The sequence below is a fragment of the Biomphalaria glabrata genome, chromosome 3 (genome assembly GCF_947242115.1).
Source record: "Biomphalaria glabrata chromosome 3, xgBioGlab47.1, whole genome shotgun sequence".
Lineage (NCBI taxonomy): Eukaryota > Metazoa > Mollusca > Gastropoda > Planorbidae > Biomphalaria > Biomphalaria glabrata.
This window is the reverse complement of record NC_074713.1, coordinates 35,495,978-35,514,581: the sequence shown is the minus strand read 5'-3', so window position 1 is coordinate 35,514,581 and position 18,604 is coordinate 35,495,978. Positions and strand designations below refer to the sequence as shown.

The 18,604-nt window shown below is 37.6% G+C and overlaps 1 protein-coding gene across 1 annotated transcript in view; it reads right to left on the bottom strand.

The window, feature by feature from the left end:
• The window catches only part of LOC129925328 (neuroglobin-like), a 46,733-nt gene that overhangs the window by 7,938 nt on the left and 20,191 nt on the right, over positions 1–18,604 (bottom strand). The window contains exons 2-4 of the mRNA XM_056025028.1: positions 18,019–18,216; positions 5,761–5,863; positions 1,348–1,482 (exon numbers count right to left, since the gene is read on the bottom strand). Of these exons, the coding sequence (XP_055881003.1) occupies positions 1,348–1,482; positions 5,761–5,863; positions 18,019–18,216 (436 nt within the window). The remainder of the gene's footprint in view (positions 1–1,347; positions 1,483–5,760; positions 5,864–18,018; positions 18,217–18,604) is intronic.

Here is an 18,604-nt window from a genome sequence, read left to right as displayed (position 1 = left end):
TGTACTTTTGGCTTCTGCCATGCATCAAAGGTATGTCAGGGTGATTTGGAAAGTATTATTACAATTTTATCAGCAAGCTTGTGCTAATGTACTTTTACAGAAATTATCATTATATCCGATTGTCAGGCTCAATGTCATTTTCCTCATAGAAACTAGATCGAATACGTTTTGGAATGAAGTCAATATTATTTGGTTGCCACTTTTCACTTGAAAGACTCGGGTATTTTAAAACCAGTTGAGCCATGTTGTACTTGATCCTTGAAGTGACGTGTTTTTAATTGCGTCTTGGATTATCTTGTGGCAGTGTTTCCGTTACTACTATTAGTCGAGTTCTGATGACATTTGATGGCTCATTCTGTACCAAACGTTGAAGCCCAGACCAACATACGAACAAACTTGGAACACCATCTGTGCACACGCCACTTCTATTTTTTCAAAGAGATTTTTATCTTTTCCGAAAATGATTCAACGTTCTCTTGTACCCCACGTGCAGTTGTATTCGTTTCAAGAACTTGACAAAAGAGAAACTTGTCTTTAAAATAGCCACCATTTATTTACCTAACCATACTTCTAAACTACTGGGTAGCCTGGTCGAAAACTTCGGGTGTTTGTAATCAAAATGACTTAACAATTATTTCGGTTTCATTGATTTCACTTCTAGAAGTTCATTACAAATGACGTAGCTTAATGACGTCAATAGCTGCTTAATGACGTCAATAGCTGCTTAATGAAGTCAATAGCTGCTTAATGAAGTCAATAGCTGCTTAATGAAGTCAATAGCTGCTTAATGACGTCAATAGCTGCTTAATGACGTCAATAGCTGCTTAAAGTATTGCAGTCAAAGATACCATCAACAATCAGCATATTGTTCTTTGGTCAATATCCAATTAAATGGATTCTTTCGTAATGACAATATTGCCTTTAATAACATTGACTATAAAACATTAGTTTTTTTTTTAACGAATTCCTTTTCAATTACGTCACGACTTCTACATAAAACTTATATATAAATGATTTCGCGATGGGGCAACATTACGTTTTTCCAATAATTGACATGAATTGAAACTGCTCAAAATATTTATACTGCGACAATAAAATGTTTGAAATCATTCTGATTGAGTTGTCTGCAACATCAATTCTACAATAACAATACAAAATAGTGACTACCAATGGAAAACGCTTTGTGTAATGCCAAGCTAAGATAGCCAAAAAGAAAATTTGAAATGAAAATAATTTTTCTGATGGTCTTAGACGACCCCTGACGATTCATCATTCGACTCCCAAGGGAATCGCGACCCACAGGTTGAGAACTGCTGTTTTCTTTATTGGACCCTGAACTCCACCAACCTTCAGCATGTAAGGTTTAATGTTTCTCTTCTCGTGAGTCTGTCCTAATGCTATGAGCACTGAGTTAAGTAAATGTGAGTCATGCAAAGTTTCAACAGCAGCCCCGAGTCCTTCCATCACAGTGACAGCGTGTTTCTGAAATATATAGATAAGTGCTACTTTAGTATATTGTTTACGACAGAGGATTGAAATGAATAAGCCTAAAACTTTTACAAATTAGCTAACTGCTCACTGAGTCAAAGAGAATAGATCGAGAACTTCCAAATACTAAAATGTTACCTGTATTAACAATCTACAATTACATGTAACATCTTTCTATTAACAATCTACACTTACCTGTAACATCTCTCTATCAACAATCTACACTCACCTGTAACATCTCTCTATCAACAATCTACACTCACCTGTAACATCTCTCTATCAACAATCTACACTCACCTGTAACATCTCTCTATCAACAATCTACACTCAATGAAACATCTCTATGAACAATGTACACTTACCTGTAACATCTCTCTATCTACAATCTACACTTACCTGTAACATCTCTCTATCTACAATCTACACTCACCTGTAACATCTCTCTATCTACAATCTACACTTACCTGTAACATCTCTCTATCTACAATCTACACTTACCTGTAACATCTCTCTATCTACAATCTACACTTCCCTGTAACATCTCTCTATCTACAATCAACACTTACCGGTACCTGTAACATCTTCCTATCTACAATCTACACTTACCTGTAACATCTCTCTATCAACAATCTACACTCACCTGTAACATCTCTCTATCAACAATCTACACTCACCTGTAACATCTCTCTATCAACAATCTACACTCACCTGTAACATCTCTCTATCAACAATCTACACTCAATGAAACATCTCTATGAACAATGTACACTTACCTGTAACATCTCTCTATCTACAATCTACACTTACCTGTAACATCTCTCTATCTACAATCTACACTCACCTGTAACATCTCTCTATCTACAATCTACACTTACCTGTAACATCTCTCTATCTACAATCTACACTTACCTGTAACATCTCTCTATCTACAATCTACACTTCCCTGTAACATCTCTCTATCTACAATCAACACTTACCGGTACCTGTAACATCTTCCTATCTACAATCTACACTTACCTGTAACATCTCTCTATCAACAATCTAAGTTCACCTGTAACATCTCTCTATCAACAATCTACACTCACCTGTAACACCTCTCTATCAACAATCTACACTCACCTGTAACATCTCTCTATCAACAATCTACACTTACCTGTAACATCTCTCTATCAACAATCTACACTCAATGTAACATCTCTATCAACAATGTACACTTACCTGTAACATCTCTCTATCTACAATCTACACTTACCTGTAACATCTCTCTATCAAAAATCTACACTCACCTGTAACATCTCTCTATCAACAATCTACACTTACCTGTAACATCTCTCTATCAACAATCTACACTCACCTGTAACATCTCTCTATCAACAATCTACACTCACCTGTAACATCTCTCTATCAACAATCTACACTCACCTGTAACATCTCTCTATCAACAATCTACACTCACCTGTAACATCTCTCTATTAACAATCTACACTCACCTGTAACATCTCTCTATTTACAATCTACACTTACCTGTAACATCTCTCTATCAACAATCTACACTCACCTGTAACATCTCTCTATCAACAATCTACACTCACCTGTAACATCTCTCTATCAACAATCTACACTCAATGTAACATCTCTATCAAATATGTACACTTACCTGTAACATCTCTCTATCTACAATCTACACTTCCCTGTAACATCTCTCTATCTACAATCAACACTTACCGGTACCTGTAACATCTTCCTATCTACAATCTACACTTACCTGTAACATCTCTCTATCAACAATCTAAGTTCACCTGTAACATCTCTCTATCAACAATCTACACTCACCTGTAACACCTCTCTATCAACAATCTACACTCACCTGTAACATCTCTCTATCAACAATCTAAACTTACCTGTAACATCCCTGTATCAACAATCTACACTTACCTGTAACATCTCTCTATCAACAATCTACACTTACCTGTAACATCTCTCTATCTACAATCTACACTTACCTGTAACATCTCTCTATCTACAATCTACACTTCCCTGTAACATCTCTCTATCTACAATCAACACTTACCGGTACCTGTAACATCTTCCTATCTACAATCTACACTTACCTGTAACATCTCTCTATCAACAATCTAAGTTCACCTGTAACATCTCTCTATCAACAATCTACACTCACCTGTAACATCTCTCTATCAACAATCTACACTCACCTGTAACATCTCTCTATCAACAATCTACACTTACCTGTAACATCTCTCTATCAACAATCTACACTCAATGTAACATCTCTATCAACAATGTATACTTACCTGTAACATCTCTCTATCTACAATCTACACTTACCTGTAACATCTCTCTATAAAAAATCTACACTCACCTGTAACATCTCTCTATCAACAATCTACACTTACCTGTAACATCTCTCTATCAACAATCTACACTCACCTGTAACATCTCTCTATCAACAATCTACACTCACCTGTAACATCTCTCTATCAACAATCTACACTCACCTGTAACATCTCTCTATCAACAATCTACACTCACCTGTAACATCTCTCTATTAACAATCTACACTCACCTGTAACATCTCTCTATTTACAATCTACACTTACCTGTAACATCTCTCTATCAACAATCTACACTCACCTGTAACATCTCTCTATCAACAATCTACACTCACCTGTAACATCTCTCTATCAACAATCTACACTTACCTGTAACATCTCTCTATCAACAATCTACACTCAATGTAACATCTCTATCAACAATGTACACTTACCTGTAACATCTCTCTATCTACAATCTACACTTCCCTGTAACATCTCTCTATCTACAATCAACACTTACCGGTACCTGTAACATCTTCCTATCTACAATCTACACTTACCTGTAACATCTCTCTATCAACAATCTAAGTTCACCTGTAACATCTCTCTATCAACAATCTACACTCACCTGTAACACCTCTCTATCAACAATCTACACTCACCTGTAACATCTCTCTATCAACAATCTAAACTTACCTGTAACATCCCTGTATCAACAATCTACACTTACCTGTAACATCTCTCTATCTACAATCTACACTTACCTGTAACATCTCTCTATCTACAATCTACACTCACCTGTAACATCTCTCTATCAACAATCTACACTTACCTGTAACATCTCTCTACCTACAATCTACGCTTACCTGTAACATCTCTCTATCTACAATCTACACTTCCCTGTAACATCTCTCTATCTACAATCAACACTTACCGGTACCTGTAACATCTCTCTATCTACAATCTACACTTCCCTGTAACATCTCTCTATCAACAATCTACACTCACCTGTAACATCTCCCTATCAACAATCTACACTCACCTGTAACATCTCTCTATCAACAATCTACACTCACCTGTAACATCTCTCTATCAACAATCTACACTCACCTGTAACATCTCTCTATCAACAATCTACACTCACCTGTAACATCTCTCTATCTACAATCTACACTTACCTGTAACATCTCTCTATCAACAATCTACACTTATTTGTAACATCTCTCTATCTACAATCTACTCTTACCTGTAACATCTCTCTATCAACAATCTACACTTCCCTGTAACATCTCTCTATCTACAATCAACACTTACCGGTACCTGTAACATCTCCCTATCTACAATCTACACTTACCTGTAACATCTCTCTATCAACAATCTACACTTACCTGTAACATCTCTCTATCTACAATCTACACTTCCATGTAACATCTCTCTATCAACAATCTACACTTACCTGTAACATCTCTCTATCTACAATCAACACTTACCTGTAACATCTCTCTATCAACAATCTACACTTTCCTTTGAACATCTCTCTATCTACAATCAACACTTACCGGTACCTGTAACATCTGCCTATCTACAATCTACACTTACCTGTAACATCTCTCTATCAACAATCTACACTTACCTGTAACATCTCTCTATCAACAATCTACACTTACCTGTAACATCTCTCTATCAACAATCTACACTTACCTGTAACATCTCTCTATTAACAATCTACACTTACCTATAACACCTCTCTATCTAAAATCTACACTTACCTGTAACATCTCTCTATCAACAATCTACACTTACCTGTAACATCTCTCTATCAACAATCTACACTCACCTGTAACATCTCTCTATCAACAATCTACACTTACCTGTAACATCTCTCTATCAACAATCTACACTCACTTGTAACATCTCTATATCAACAATCTACACTCACCTGTAACATCTCCCTATCAACGTCCCACTCCAACTGATTACTTTCATTCATTCGAATCATCTTTGGAAACAACATTTTGAGATCGGGCTCTGTTTCAAAGAAACTGAAAGAACAAAAAATCCTGGACATAAATGTGATGAATGCTGCCATTATTATACGGGCGACAACTTTTACTTTCTAGTTACCTTATGCTCGTATTATACAGTTAGTGCGAAGAACTCCTTTATTTCTGAAGGATAATACCTAAGGTGAGGTCGTTTATTTGTTATCGCATTTAGTCTCGAGTCGAAATATACATTGATTGTGTTGGGTTTCCTTTTTCTTTTAAGGTGGCATTATTCGTGTAGAAAACGTTCAAATATTAAAAGTCAGTTAAATGAAATAGAAAGGTATTTTCTATGTATGACTTCAGTACAATGTTTAGGTCATTGTTAGAAACTGATGAGATTTCAAATAGAATTATAAATAAAGAATTACCTTTGTGTCAGGATTTTGTGATTTTTTCATCACAAAAGATTTACAAGATACCGATAGCAAAGACAAACAGACACAAACACTCTTTTGTTCCCCTGGCAATCAAATCATTAAATAGGAACACTCTGATATAAACTTTGTCACATGTAAATTATGAGTGAGTCTGGTGTGAATGTACACTTTGGTTTCTTATAGTTACAATGTTTTTTGTTTGGTGTAGTGCACAAATTGTAAGACAAATTTCCATACGGACAATAAAGATTATTATTTTATTATTATTAAATAATTGTATTATATAACAAATTTTAAATGAGTAAAAATGATGCCCTCAGTTTAGTCCAGACACGTGCTCCTTGATACAAGACATTCCTGATCTTCTTTGGTTTGATATAGTAATACATAGTCAATAATTCTCAGTAAGATAAGATAAGGTTGGTCCAATCGAATAGAAATTCAGTTTGACTACAAATGACCACCTCAGCGTAACTACTATAACAATAACAATATAGATGCAAATACGAACAACAATGCGCACCACCTTTCCACTGAGTCTACCTGTCCGATGCTCAAGCACACCTTGTTAATGTCAATAGTTGAAAAGAAGCATTACGTATCTATAGGACCAGGATTAATGCATGAAAAGCAAGCCTATTAGTATTTACATGAGTTTTATTATACATTCGGGCACCGGACTCTTGGAATCGAAGCCTAGACTGTAAATACAAGCCCCGCAACTCTGCTTGTAACCATCTCTTGATAATGTGCGTGTACAATATAAGAGTAAATAAGATCTATTTTAATGTTTTTACTAGCAACAAAACACAAGAAATGACGCAATGACCCAAGGAAAGTTTAGTGCACAGATGAACCAGGATCGGATGAAATGCTTTGAAAAAAAAACAAATGTAATTCAATACTTATACTAGGCTAGACTTTCATTTGCAAGGTTTTTATAATAAACTCTTCTTTACAGATACGTGAGTGGGCAACATTGGAACGGAAAATGAATGGGAACATTTCTGAGCTGATCATAGCTCTCCCATCTAAGTCTTGCCTCAAGCTTTGTACCTCCACACATACTATCAATGCACAGAGGTCTAAATAATCCCCAATGAAGTCAGTATTGAGTGGTGATAGAAACACATAAACCTAATTAAAATATTCAATGCGACACAAGGCCCATATCTAATTCCATGTATGAGCATTCTGACTTTCCTAGTACTTTGTGAGCATGGGTTGAGTTGCCTGAACAGGGAAACGAATGAATGAGTAGAGTTTGTTTCTAGCATGTAAAATGGGTCTATGGATTTAAGCCTCACAAGCCAGTGGAACAACCAGTTGTCATGGTGATGTCTCTTCCTTAGTTCACTCTTTACATATTTCTTTATTTATTTTGTCAACCATAGATGTAGATCTCGAGAGGAATCTTATTTAGAATAACCCATTATCGCGGTGGTTAAGAGGTTAAGCGCTTGGCTTCTGAACCTGAGGTCCTGGGTTCGAATCCCGGTGAAGACTCGGATTTTGAATTTCGGGATTTTTAGGGCGCCCCTGAGTCCACCCAACTCTAATGGGTACCTGACTTTAGTTGGGGAAAGGAAAGGCGGTTGGTCGTTGTGCTGGCCACATAACACCCTGCTTGTTAACCGTTGGCCAAAGAAACAGGTGACCTTAACATCATCTGCCCCAATAGATCGTAAGGTCTGAAAGGGAAAACTTTACATAATCGCAAACCATATTATACATCCCACCCCAAATATACACACACACTCACACTTTTAATTTTAATAGGCCTATATAGTCGCTTGACAATTTTTAGGATTTAAAATGTTTGCTTTAAAATACAGGCTTACTTATAGATCTAGTCATTTTAAAATTGTCTGCACCTTATCTTTAGCTAAGTCTATTTATATCTCTAAGTGTAGAAATTTTCTTCACACACACACACTTTCATATAGATTTTAAAAACTCATTCGATAATCCCACACATACACTCTGACAATTATCTAAACCTAGAGGAGAATTAGATTTAAGATCTAGATCAGTGAAGAATTAAATATTACGCAAAGAAAAAAATATTATTGAACTAAAGAAAGGTACGCACCAAAAAAGTGTTAAAAGGTAATTGTTGGCCTCCTTCGTAGAACGACTATGGTTCATCTCTCACACTTCCTCGTGTGGCTGTGGAGCCTATTTTGGTGAGACACTCCCGTCCACAAATATCACAGGTTAAGGTGGTTTTTGCTTCGGTGGTAGAGGAGCTGGTTAGTTTTCGTATAGTACGTTTTTTTTCCTGAGCTGAGAGCCTGAGACCCTCGTTCTTTCACTGTCTATATCTTCCCAATGGCCAGTATTGATGTTAACTGATTTGAGGTCCCGTTTTAGTACATCTATGTAACAGATATGGCCAGTTTTTCTTGAGCCAGTCGCGAGTAGTTAATGGCAATTGAAGCGGAAGAAATTAAAGTTTTATACTTTAGACATTAACAGATTTCAAAGACAGGTTAGGTAGGAATGGCGAATACAAAATTTTGGGGGTAAATTTTACCGCAGCGGTTTCGAAATGCCTTAGTTGTCCTAGTCTTAAGTTAAATTCTCTTCCACGGCATATGGGAGAATGAGCGATTATTAAGGGTGAATGAACGAGTGGTCAGGAGTCAGTCAGGACCAAGAATTCAATATTGTAGATTCTATCTATCTTCAAATTAGAGACGAAGATATGTTCAGTCTACGTTACGTGTATCTAGTCGTGCATGTTAATCAGGGACATACTTTGCTAAGTCTTTGGCACTCTTGGCTGATTCAGGCAACCCGTTCCATGCTCTGATGGTACTAAAGAAAAAGAAGCACTGTTACAGAAACAAGTATTCAATCACTGTCCAACGGTTACCCAAACCAGTATTGCTTCAATCTGCATATGTTACAGAGATCCATGATTGTAAGACATGAAAATGCAATTTAATTTCTAAAATTGATTCCTTAATTAATTCCACATTTAAAAAAACTTGACGGGTTTATGTTCATTCTACAACGGAAACGCTCTATCCAGGAGTGTACAGACAGAACTGATGTCGTGACTCTACTGTCAGATAGAATCGAACATGGAAAGTTCAGAGTGTCGAGCAGTGTCTGGAGTAATGTCCCCTAAAACAGGATTTACTTGGCGGCTTCATTGTTCAAACGTTTTCGTTCCATCCACCGCTCGAGATGATCGTCTGCTGGATGGTGTATTGACGCTGTCCACAGTATTGACATTGCCCTCACTATCCACACAGTGATACACATAATCTTCTTTTAAAAAAAATCAAAGAACACTGAACACTACAAAAAGCGGTCGATTCGAACTTTGACCTCACATTGACATAATGTCTTGTATTTTCTTGCGTCAACTGAAGACTGTCTCTATAGGAGAAATGGTTGTGTGTGTCATACAAGTGTTATACATCTAGAACCATGAATTGAATAGGGTTGTCTACCTTCTTGGATTAACGGGGGCCAGTTTCTAAGTTATAGTTTTCAGAAGCAAAAAAATACAGCTTTAGTACCGATACATAGTTTATTATATGTTGGTTAGTTCTTTTTTTAATTAAAATTATTTCTTTTCAATTATGTATCAATTAATTTTTTTTTAAAAATTAATTAAAACTAACAAAAAATTGAAATATACTCCATTTCTTTACTTGGTAAATAGGTCTTTATCAAATAGATCTAGAAATGATGGAAGTACTTTCATATTTTATTTTGTATTAAACATGGATTGTATTTGAAACCAAATCAAAGTTTCATTAATTTAAACGAAGCTAGTCCAAGGTATGTAGAAGTTGATGAAAGTAAACAGAATTCTATTATGTCACTTAGCCCGCCTCACATTCAACAACCTTTAGAAATACACAACAATGAAATCAGAGCCATCGAGACTATGTTTGTATTACTTATATCGGACAATAGTACTTCATCACACACAATGATACTAAATACTTCACCAGACGTTTTGATAATACTTTATACCAGGCCTTTTGATACTGATTCATCAAGTTATTTGATAATATTTTATCAGGCCTTTTGATACTGATTCATCAAGTTATTTGATAATACTTCATAATGATGAAGTTATTTATACAAATTGGATTATTCTAACTATAGGCACGTTCCTGTATTATATCATTAAACTCAGGTCACTAGATTCTAATCAATCAAGACAATTGTAGCCTTTTGTTTTAATGTGAAATTCCAAACAGGAAATTAATTTGATTTAAAAGTTTTGCGAAGTTATTTTTGAAAAGAATCTCCACTGCACACACGTGAAACTTAAAACATAAATCCAATAGATTTAAATGAGCTAAGATTTCACTCACTCTCTATCACACACACACACACACACAAAACCATCTTACATCCACCGTACTTGTCAAGATTTTCTCAATGTGAACAGGGGAAAGGAAATCAATGAGAAAGGGAAGTCACTCTCTCTTTCCATTCCACAAAAGTAAAAAAACACACACACACACATAAACACCAACAACTCGGTACCGCTGTCTCATCACCCCAAGAGTTTGAAATTACCATTTTATTTCTGTGATGTGATGTGACATATAGATAGAATATTCAAAATAGAAATAAACTTTATAAAATGCAGCTCGTAAGTTTATTGGCAACAAACAAAACGTACACAGCTATACAATGAAAACATTGATTAGAAAAATAAGATTATAAGCATAAAAATATACCCGCTGCTTAAAAGTGGTTTTATTAACATTATATTCAAATTTCAAACAAAATAATTTGTCAAAAAAAAATAATGTCATGTGCTTTATCTTTTTTTAAAAAGTTTTCTGCATTAAAAAACTTTTTTTTTCTTTTGTGGCGACCCGACCATCCCATTTAATGCCTGCCCACTGGGCATTTACCCAGTTACGTGAACTATAAATCTAGTAACGGTTACAGAGAATACGCAAACCTTAAAGATTTCCTCAAGATAGGTACAGAAAGTTTGCATTTGAAATTCATTGAATATTCCCTAATGTGTTCAGCTCATCGGGTCTATTCAAATAAATGACAGCACTAAGATTAGAGAATCTGGCGAAGAATTTTTGGCATAAGTTTTTTTTTTTTCGTTGCATTTCCTGTTGTTAATGGAAACACTCTGCACTGGCTTTATAATTGATCTAAAATTTACGGCCAAATTGCTCGTCTTTTCTCAAATTTATAATTTTGTTTCTTGAGATTGTCAGTGAGTGACCGGCGTCCATATTTTCTCGATACCAGTCAGCCAATCTGGCACACTAACACCAGAGGTCACCTTATCCTCCGATCGATTTGTGTTTGTTTATTAAAAACTGTAAAACTTATTTTTCTTAGAATCATCACTTGTATAGTTTGGGGCTGGGAACAGGGTAGACGGATAGCCAACACAAGAGATAGTTCAAGAGTTTCTGAAACATGCTTGGGGTCAAAGCACTTGATTGACGTGTTGGCTAATTATTGATGTCTAAGAAAAAAAAACAGTGGATAAGAAGTCGAATAAAGAGAAAGAAAAATATAGATTGGATGATAGATAGATAGATAGATTGATAGATAGATAGATAGATAGAAAGATTTTCTGTAGACCTTATTCATTGTTTCAGCACTTAGCTTCACGTTTGTAGTTAAGTTTTGAACTGGTGCAGTATTTTTTTTTTAGAGCAGTCATTGGAGACTTATTTGTAAAGTTGAAACAGACATGACTTCAGTTACTATCATAAACATATTACAAGTAATATAATCTTAAAACAAGGTTACAAAAGATATTTTGTGTGGAAACACAAACTCAAAATCGGCCCCCGAAGTGGTCCACCCAGGCAGGCTTCAATATTTTCAGAAAGAACATCCGAATGAAATTATATCAAAGACAAATGAGCGATAAGAATGGAGAAAGAAGGTTAACAGATCTTGGGTAGTGCCCCAACGGTCCCGCAGATCAAAGGTTAGGTGAAAGTGAATGTAAAGTTAGATGTGAACCTGGCCTAGCTAGTTCCCCTTTCAGACCTTGTGGTCTATAGGGCAGATGATGTTAAGTTCATCTGTTTTTGTGGCCTACGGTTAACGAGGGTGTCATGTAGCCAGCACAACGACCAACCGCCTTTTTCCCAACTAATGTCAGGTACCCATTAGAACTGAGTGCACTCAGAGGCGCCCAAAGTTGAAAATCCCAGTCTTCACCAGGATTCAAACCCGGTATCCCCGTTCGGAAGCCAAGCGCTTTACCGCTCAGCCACCGCGCCTCCCCTGGCCTAACTGATGTCTTATAATTGATCTAAATTGTTTTGAAAAAGCTCAATCTCTTATTCGAATCCTCCAAAACTATAATATGCAGACTTTTGACAGCTGTAAAAAATTTAGGAAAATGAAGTTTATAAGATTACTATTCGTTTTAAATTAGGTCTAACTTATAATGCATACTAATTAGCTTTTTCTCTTTAAAAAACTGCTTGCATAACTGATTTTAAAAATTAGATTTTTCGCTTTCAGAAAAAAAAAGTAGCCGTTGCATCAGAACTTTGAATGGTCTAAAATATTGTGATGTCGGATTTTCAATATCTTTGCTAGTTTAGGAGATCTAAACGGGACAGACGGACAGACATTTCGCACAAAACTAATAGCGTATTTTCCCCTTTCGGGAGCCGCTAAAAATCAACGCCATCTTTATGTTCAAATAATATAGTTAACATGAGTCTTACCTTTGCATGGGGGCGGTCATATGCGAAAGGAATATTTATATTACTGATACTCAGTAATAAGAAAAAACGCTATAATTGATAGTTCCCTGAGTCCTACAGATGGAATACTTGGCTTTTAAGTTATTTTTTTAATTATTAATTTAATAATTAATGAAGTGATCTTTCGGACATAACTGATTTTAAAAATTAGATTTTTCGCTTTCAGAAAAAAAAAGTAGCCGTTGCATCAGAACTTTGAATGGTCTAAAATATTGTGATGTCGGATTTTCAATATCTTTGCTAGTTTAGGAGATCTAAACGGGACAGACGGACAGACGTTTCGCACAAAACTAATAGCGTATTTTCCCCATTCGGGAGCCGCTAAAAATCAACGCCATCTTTATGTTCAAATAATATAGTTAACATGAGAACCAGGCACAAACAGGGAGTGGAGACGACGTAGGTCCAGTAACGTACGGACACTACAGTGACAAGAGACGCTGGTAGAATGGACAGTGCCCACGTTGTCTGCCTTTTTATGCGCGGACACAAAGTGCCATCTAGGGGGAAGGGTCACGTGGATATCGGGGTGGCAGGTGTTTCCTGAAAAGGTATCCACTCCACTACAGAGCCCCTAGCTTGAAACGACCCGTCCCGGGGCGTTCAGCCTAGTAGGTTTCTGAAAACTGAAACAATTGTTTCTTGTCAGTGTCTTCTGGAACGACAAACATCTTTCCAGTTTGTAACGTGCTGGTTCCATCGGTCATACAGAGTGGTCTGTCTGTTTTTTCCATGATACTAACGTCTTTCTCGACCCATGATGTCTGGGAAGCTGTAGAAAGTGTGGTAGGGAGTAGTGAGCGAGTTCGTCTTTGTAGCTGGTTCAACTGCTTGTAGTTTCTTTTTCGTGTATGTGTCTTCCGGAGTCTGTCATGTCGGGTCTGGTTAGGCTGACCAGCCTTAAAGTTTCTATTTCTCGATGTGGGTAATGTTTGAATTGAGTGACTTGCATCTGTATTGTACATTGCATCCGCTTGTTGCTCACTGGTTCGTTGTTCTACTTGGTGGGTTGGCTGTGAAACAATGGGTTCACTATTGCACACAGATTGAACCTCAGCCGTGAGTTGTGGTGATGGCTGACATTGACGGCTTACCTGTTCAGCCTCCCAGCAGTTGGTGCAGACTGGTGAAAATGGTGATCCGTTATCAGTGTATGGGAAGAATCCTCTCTTTGTCCTTGTCCACACAAGACTCGGTGGTGCTGTTGGTCATATTGGTCGATTTCTGTTTTGGTTGCTATGTTTCGTGTGTCTTTGTGTTGGTCTGCGTTGACTATGTGGTTGACTAGAGAGTGGGTTAGTTGAACTTGGCAGACTGTTATAACCTGACCCCTTTATCTCTTCAAGTTGCTTCTCTAACTTGGCCAATTTCGCTAAGAGAACCTCAGACCACTGCTCTTGAGCTCGAGCTGCATCTTTGTTCTGGTTCTCCAACTTGAACGCATAGTTTCGTAGATCTTGAAAACTTATCTGGGGATGTTGCGCTATGAACCTAAACAACTCTCTGCGAAGTTCTGGATCTTTCACTCCATAGGCATATTGGTCCCTCAATCTTTCCTCCTTGAAGCAATCTATTCCTTCTCTTTTTTCTTGTCTTATGGCCGATGTGAACTCCTTAAATAGTCGGTGAGAAAATTCAAGCAGTGACTCACTTCTTCTCTGCTGCGACATCAGAAATGTAATCTCTGCCTCTCGCACAGGTATGATTATTTCAAACGCAGAGGTAAGTGCATCAAGCAGAGCTTCTGGATTACTTCTGATATGAGATGGCTGAAGATCTACCTCTACTCTAGCTGGACCACTTATGTTCGCAATGATGGTTGCTGTCTTCTCTTGAGGCGAGAGGTAAGGCCGGAGCTCCCATAGATCTCTTATTTCTCTGACGAAATCTTCAATTGAAACCTCAACATTTCTGCCATCCCCGCTGAAACATCTCCTTAGTGACATGTTCCATTCCTCCGGCTCTCCTCCACTGCACGTGGGACCCACATCTCTCCCCTTCACTGAACTAGGTTCCACCATATTTCTCTCCATCTGGCTGCAGGTCTTAAGAAACTCTAACAATAATAGTAACCTAATAACGAAATCTATCTCAACAGAAACAATGTTCAAGCGAAGTAAAATCACAATTAAGAAAATATAAGCAAATTATTTTAAAATATACTAAACTAAATCTAACTACCCTGAAACAAAAAGAAGAAAACAAAAAATAGAAAATATTTGAAAGTGCAGAAACAGGAAAAACTAACTGTTACTTGTGGACATCTACGTCTGGTTGTCACTTTCTTAGTTTCGGCTGTCAGGAAGCAGATTCTGAGACAATCTTCTGATCCCACAGTGTAGTCTCTCTTCCTGACCCCACTCGTGCTACCAAGCTTCTGTGGTGGGTTTGGCTAAATGACATGACGACGGCAACTCGTAGGACGATTCCAAACTGTTTATTATACATTAAAGACCTGCAGCCATCCATAAACACATGGTGTAGAACCAGGCACAAACAGGGAGTGGAGACGACGTAAGTCCAGTAACATACGGACACTACAGTGACAAGAGACGCCGGTAGAATGGACAGTGCCCACGTTGTCTGCCTTTTTATGCGCGGACACAAAGTGCCATCTAGGGGGAAGGGTCACGTGGATATCGGGGTGGCAGGTGTTTCCTGAAAAGGTATCCACTCCACTACACTTCTATTAAGTGTAACTGTATCAGTTAGTTTGGGTCAGTTATGAACTTCCATTTGTACTAGATCTAGACTAACAATAATAAATCTGTGCGATTAGATTTATTTTTACCAATAGTTTTTGTTTGATGCACGTTCATGTTTTCAACTTTCTCACTACTCTATGATCCTATCACTTGTCTGGACCAGTTGAAAAGGGGAAGGGAACGAAGGGGGTATTTATAAAAAAAAAAGTGAACTAAATTTGAACTCGAGGGCTAAGGCCTCCTCAGCTCCTCAAGCCACAATAACCACTGTACATATGAAAGAAGGTTTTCTAGTTTTTAATAGTTATTTACAAACTTTTCTTTCTACAAACAATAAAGGGGGACTAATTCAACTTTTAACACCTAGCAGTCAAGTAAAATTTATTCCCTTGTTCGAGATACCAAACAAAATAATTAATTACCAACATTTAATTAACTAATTGGTTAATTTTTAAATTGATTCTTGTGTTGGCATGCAAAAGAAATCATTGTGTGAAATTTCAGCTTGATTCGAGATTTAGTGTGGGAGAAATAACGTGTACAAACTTTTTACCAAACCGACAGACAAGCAGACAGACAGAATGTAATAATACTTTCAACAAAATCTAACTCACAAACAAGCACGTCCTTCTCTCACACGTGTGGGCCTGGTGGGCCCGGGATCAGGAGTACGACGTTAGGCTCCTTCAAGTAAACTGAGTGTGACAGAACCCAACCTCTGCTCGACTGTATCGAATGAGAGAGAATATATCCATGAAAACAACGCATACGACAGACAACACACAAAGTGTCCAGACTGAATGTGTTACATTATCTTTATAGGAGAGAAAAGTTGTTGAATCACATTAAATTAAAAAACCCAACTGTTTATCCTATTCAGTATAAGGTCAAGTGTGATCTCAAGCTTAGTTTTAATTAACACATTTTAAATTACTTTGGATAACATGGGAGGTCTCATTGTCTAATAGCGGGTGCAATCTGTAGTATACAACATTAAGTTTTGATGTGTCGTTGGATGATGTGCAGAGACTAATCTTCCAACGTATATATTAATTTATTTGGAACAACACTTTGTTTTTGGCAGTTTAAATTTTGTACTTTCTACTTATATTATTAATTCATGTAATTCAACTAGTGAATATATACAGTAATATAAAGGAAATTTAATTTAAGAACAATAAATATTTTATCATTTAAGTAAAATAATGTCACAAAATAAAATATTTGAATTCTAATAGTTAACACACTTTTCTCCCTTAAAAGATCCAGTTTTGACCACTATTTGTCGTGGGCCCGGGTGCAGTGAACCCCTTCGCGTCACGGATGCAGTGAACCCCTTCGCGTCACGGATGCAGTGAACCCCTTCGCGTCACGGATGCAGTGTACCCCTTCGCGTCACGTTTTCAGTGTACCCCTTCGCGTCACGTTTTCAGTGAACCCCTTCGCGTCACGGTTGCAGTGAACCCCTTCGAGTCACAGATGCAGTGAACCCCTATTTGTCGTGGGCCCGGGTGCAGTGAACCCCTTCGCGTCACGGATGCAGTGAACCCCTTCGCGTCACGGATGCAGTGAACCCCTTCGCGTCACGTTTTCAGTGAACCCCTTCGCGTCACGGATGCAGTGTACCCCTTCGCGTCACGTTTTCAGTGAACCCCTTCGCGTCACGGTTGCAGTGAACCCCTTCGAGTCACAGATGCAGTGAACCCCTTCGCGTCACGGATGCAGTGAACCCCTTCGCGTCACGGATGCAGTGAACCCCTTCGCGTCACGGATGCAGTGAACCTCTTCGCGTCACGGATGCAGTGAACCCCATTCGCGTCACGGATGCAGTGAACCCCTTCGCGTCACGGTTGCTACGCCATTGGTCACACGTGTCTCGCTAGATCCCCATTATTTATTGGTTTGAACTATGACAGACAGCCTCCTCATGTCATCAAGTATCTATGTAGCCACGCCAACCTTTTCTCATGGTTACATCAGAAACACACACACTCCATGGCAAAACCAAATGACAAAATTGTAAAACAAAAAGTTGAAAAGCCGCACTTGTCAAACTGTAAGGGCGGGTCGATGAGCCTTAATCTCTTTCCCCTCTCCTAAGTTCAAAGTTAGAGCGCCCTCTATAACAATAGTTTCCACACACAAGTATTTGTTTTCATCCTATTGCTCCAGTAAGTTCTAGGGTTGAACTAAATTCTGTTTTACTAAGATGTAGGAGTAGATTTAAAAAAAAAGTTCTCTATCCATCGCAACGTCTCCGCTGGTTAATTCCCCTTAGATTGTGGTGAAACACTTCTAAAAAAAAAAGACTATGTTAAACTTACTGTAGGAATACAGTCAAGCCAAGGGTGATCAGGTCCAGTTTCAGAATGGACCAAGTGCATTGTATGAGCTGTATCTGACGAGTGGTCAAGTATGTGGACAACTGATAGTGATGTCTGCGGCATCGCTGGCATGGTCTGCACAAGATGGAAAACAAAATTCCCATGGCCTCAGCCTCAAAGCAACAGAATGAAGTGTACCTGTAAAACAAGGAAAATAAAAAATACTTTAAAAAAAAAAAGCTTATATTGAGTGAAATGAATCAATTATTTTGAATCGATCATGTAATTAATTTTAATAGATCTAGAGAATCTAGACCAACAAGAATAAATTTGTGTGATTAGAAATATTTTTATTGTTTTTGTTTAGCACCAATTTCATGCATATAGACAGGTCAGTGCGCTATGGCTTATGGTACAATCACTTTTATTTACCAGTTGGGAGGAGGGGTTGGATTCCGTATTGCTTTGTCTATTTGAAGAAAAAGATTTCGGTTCTCGACTCTCAATGATGGAAGCCTGACATATTTGCCACTGCGCTATTCAAGTACTTACAAAAATAGAATGTTTAAGTCTAGAAAAAGTCTAC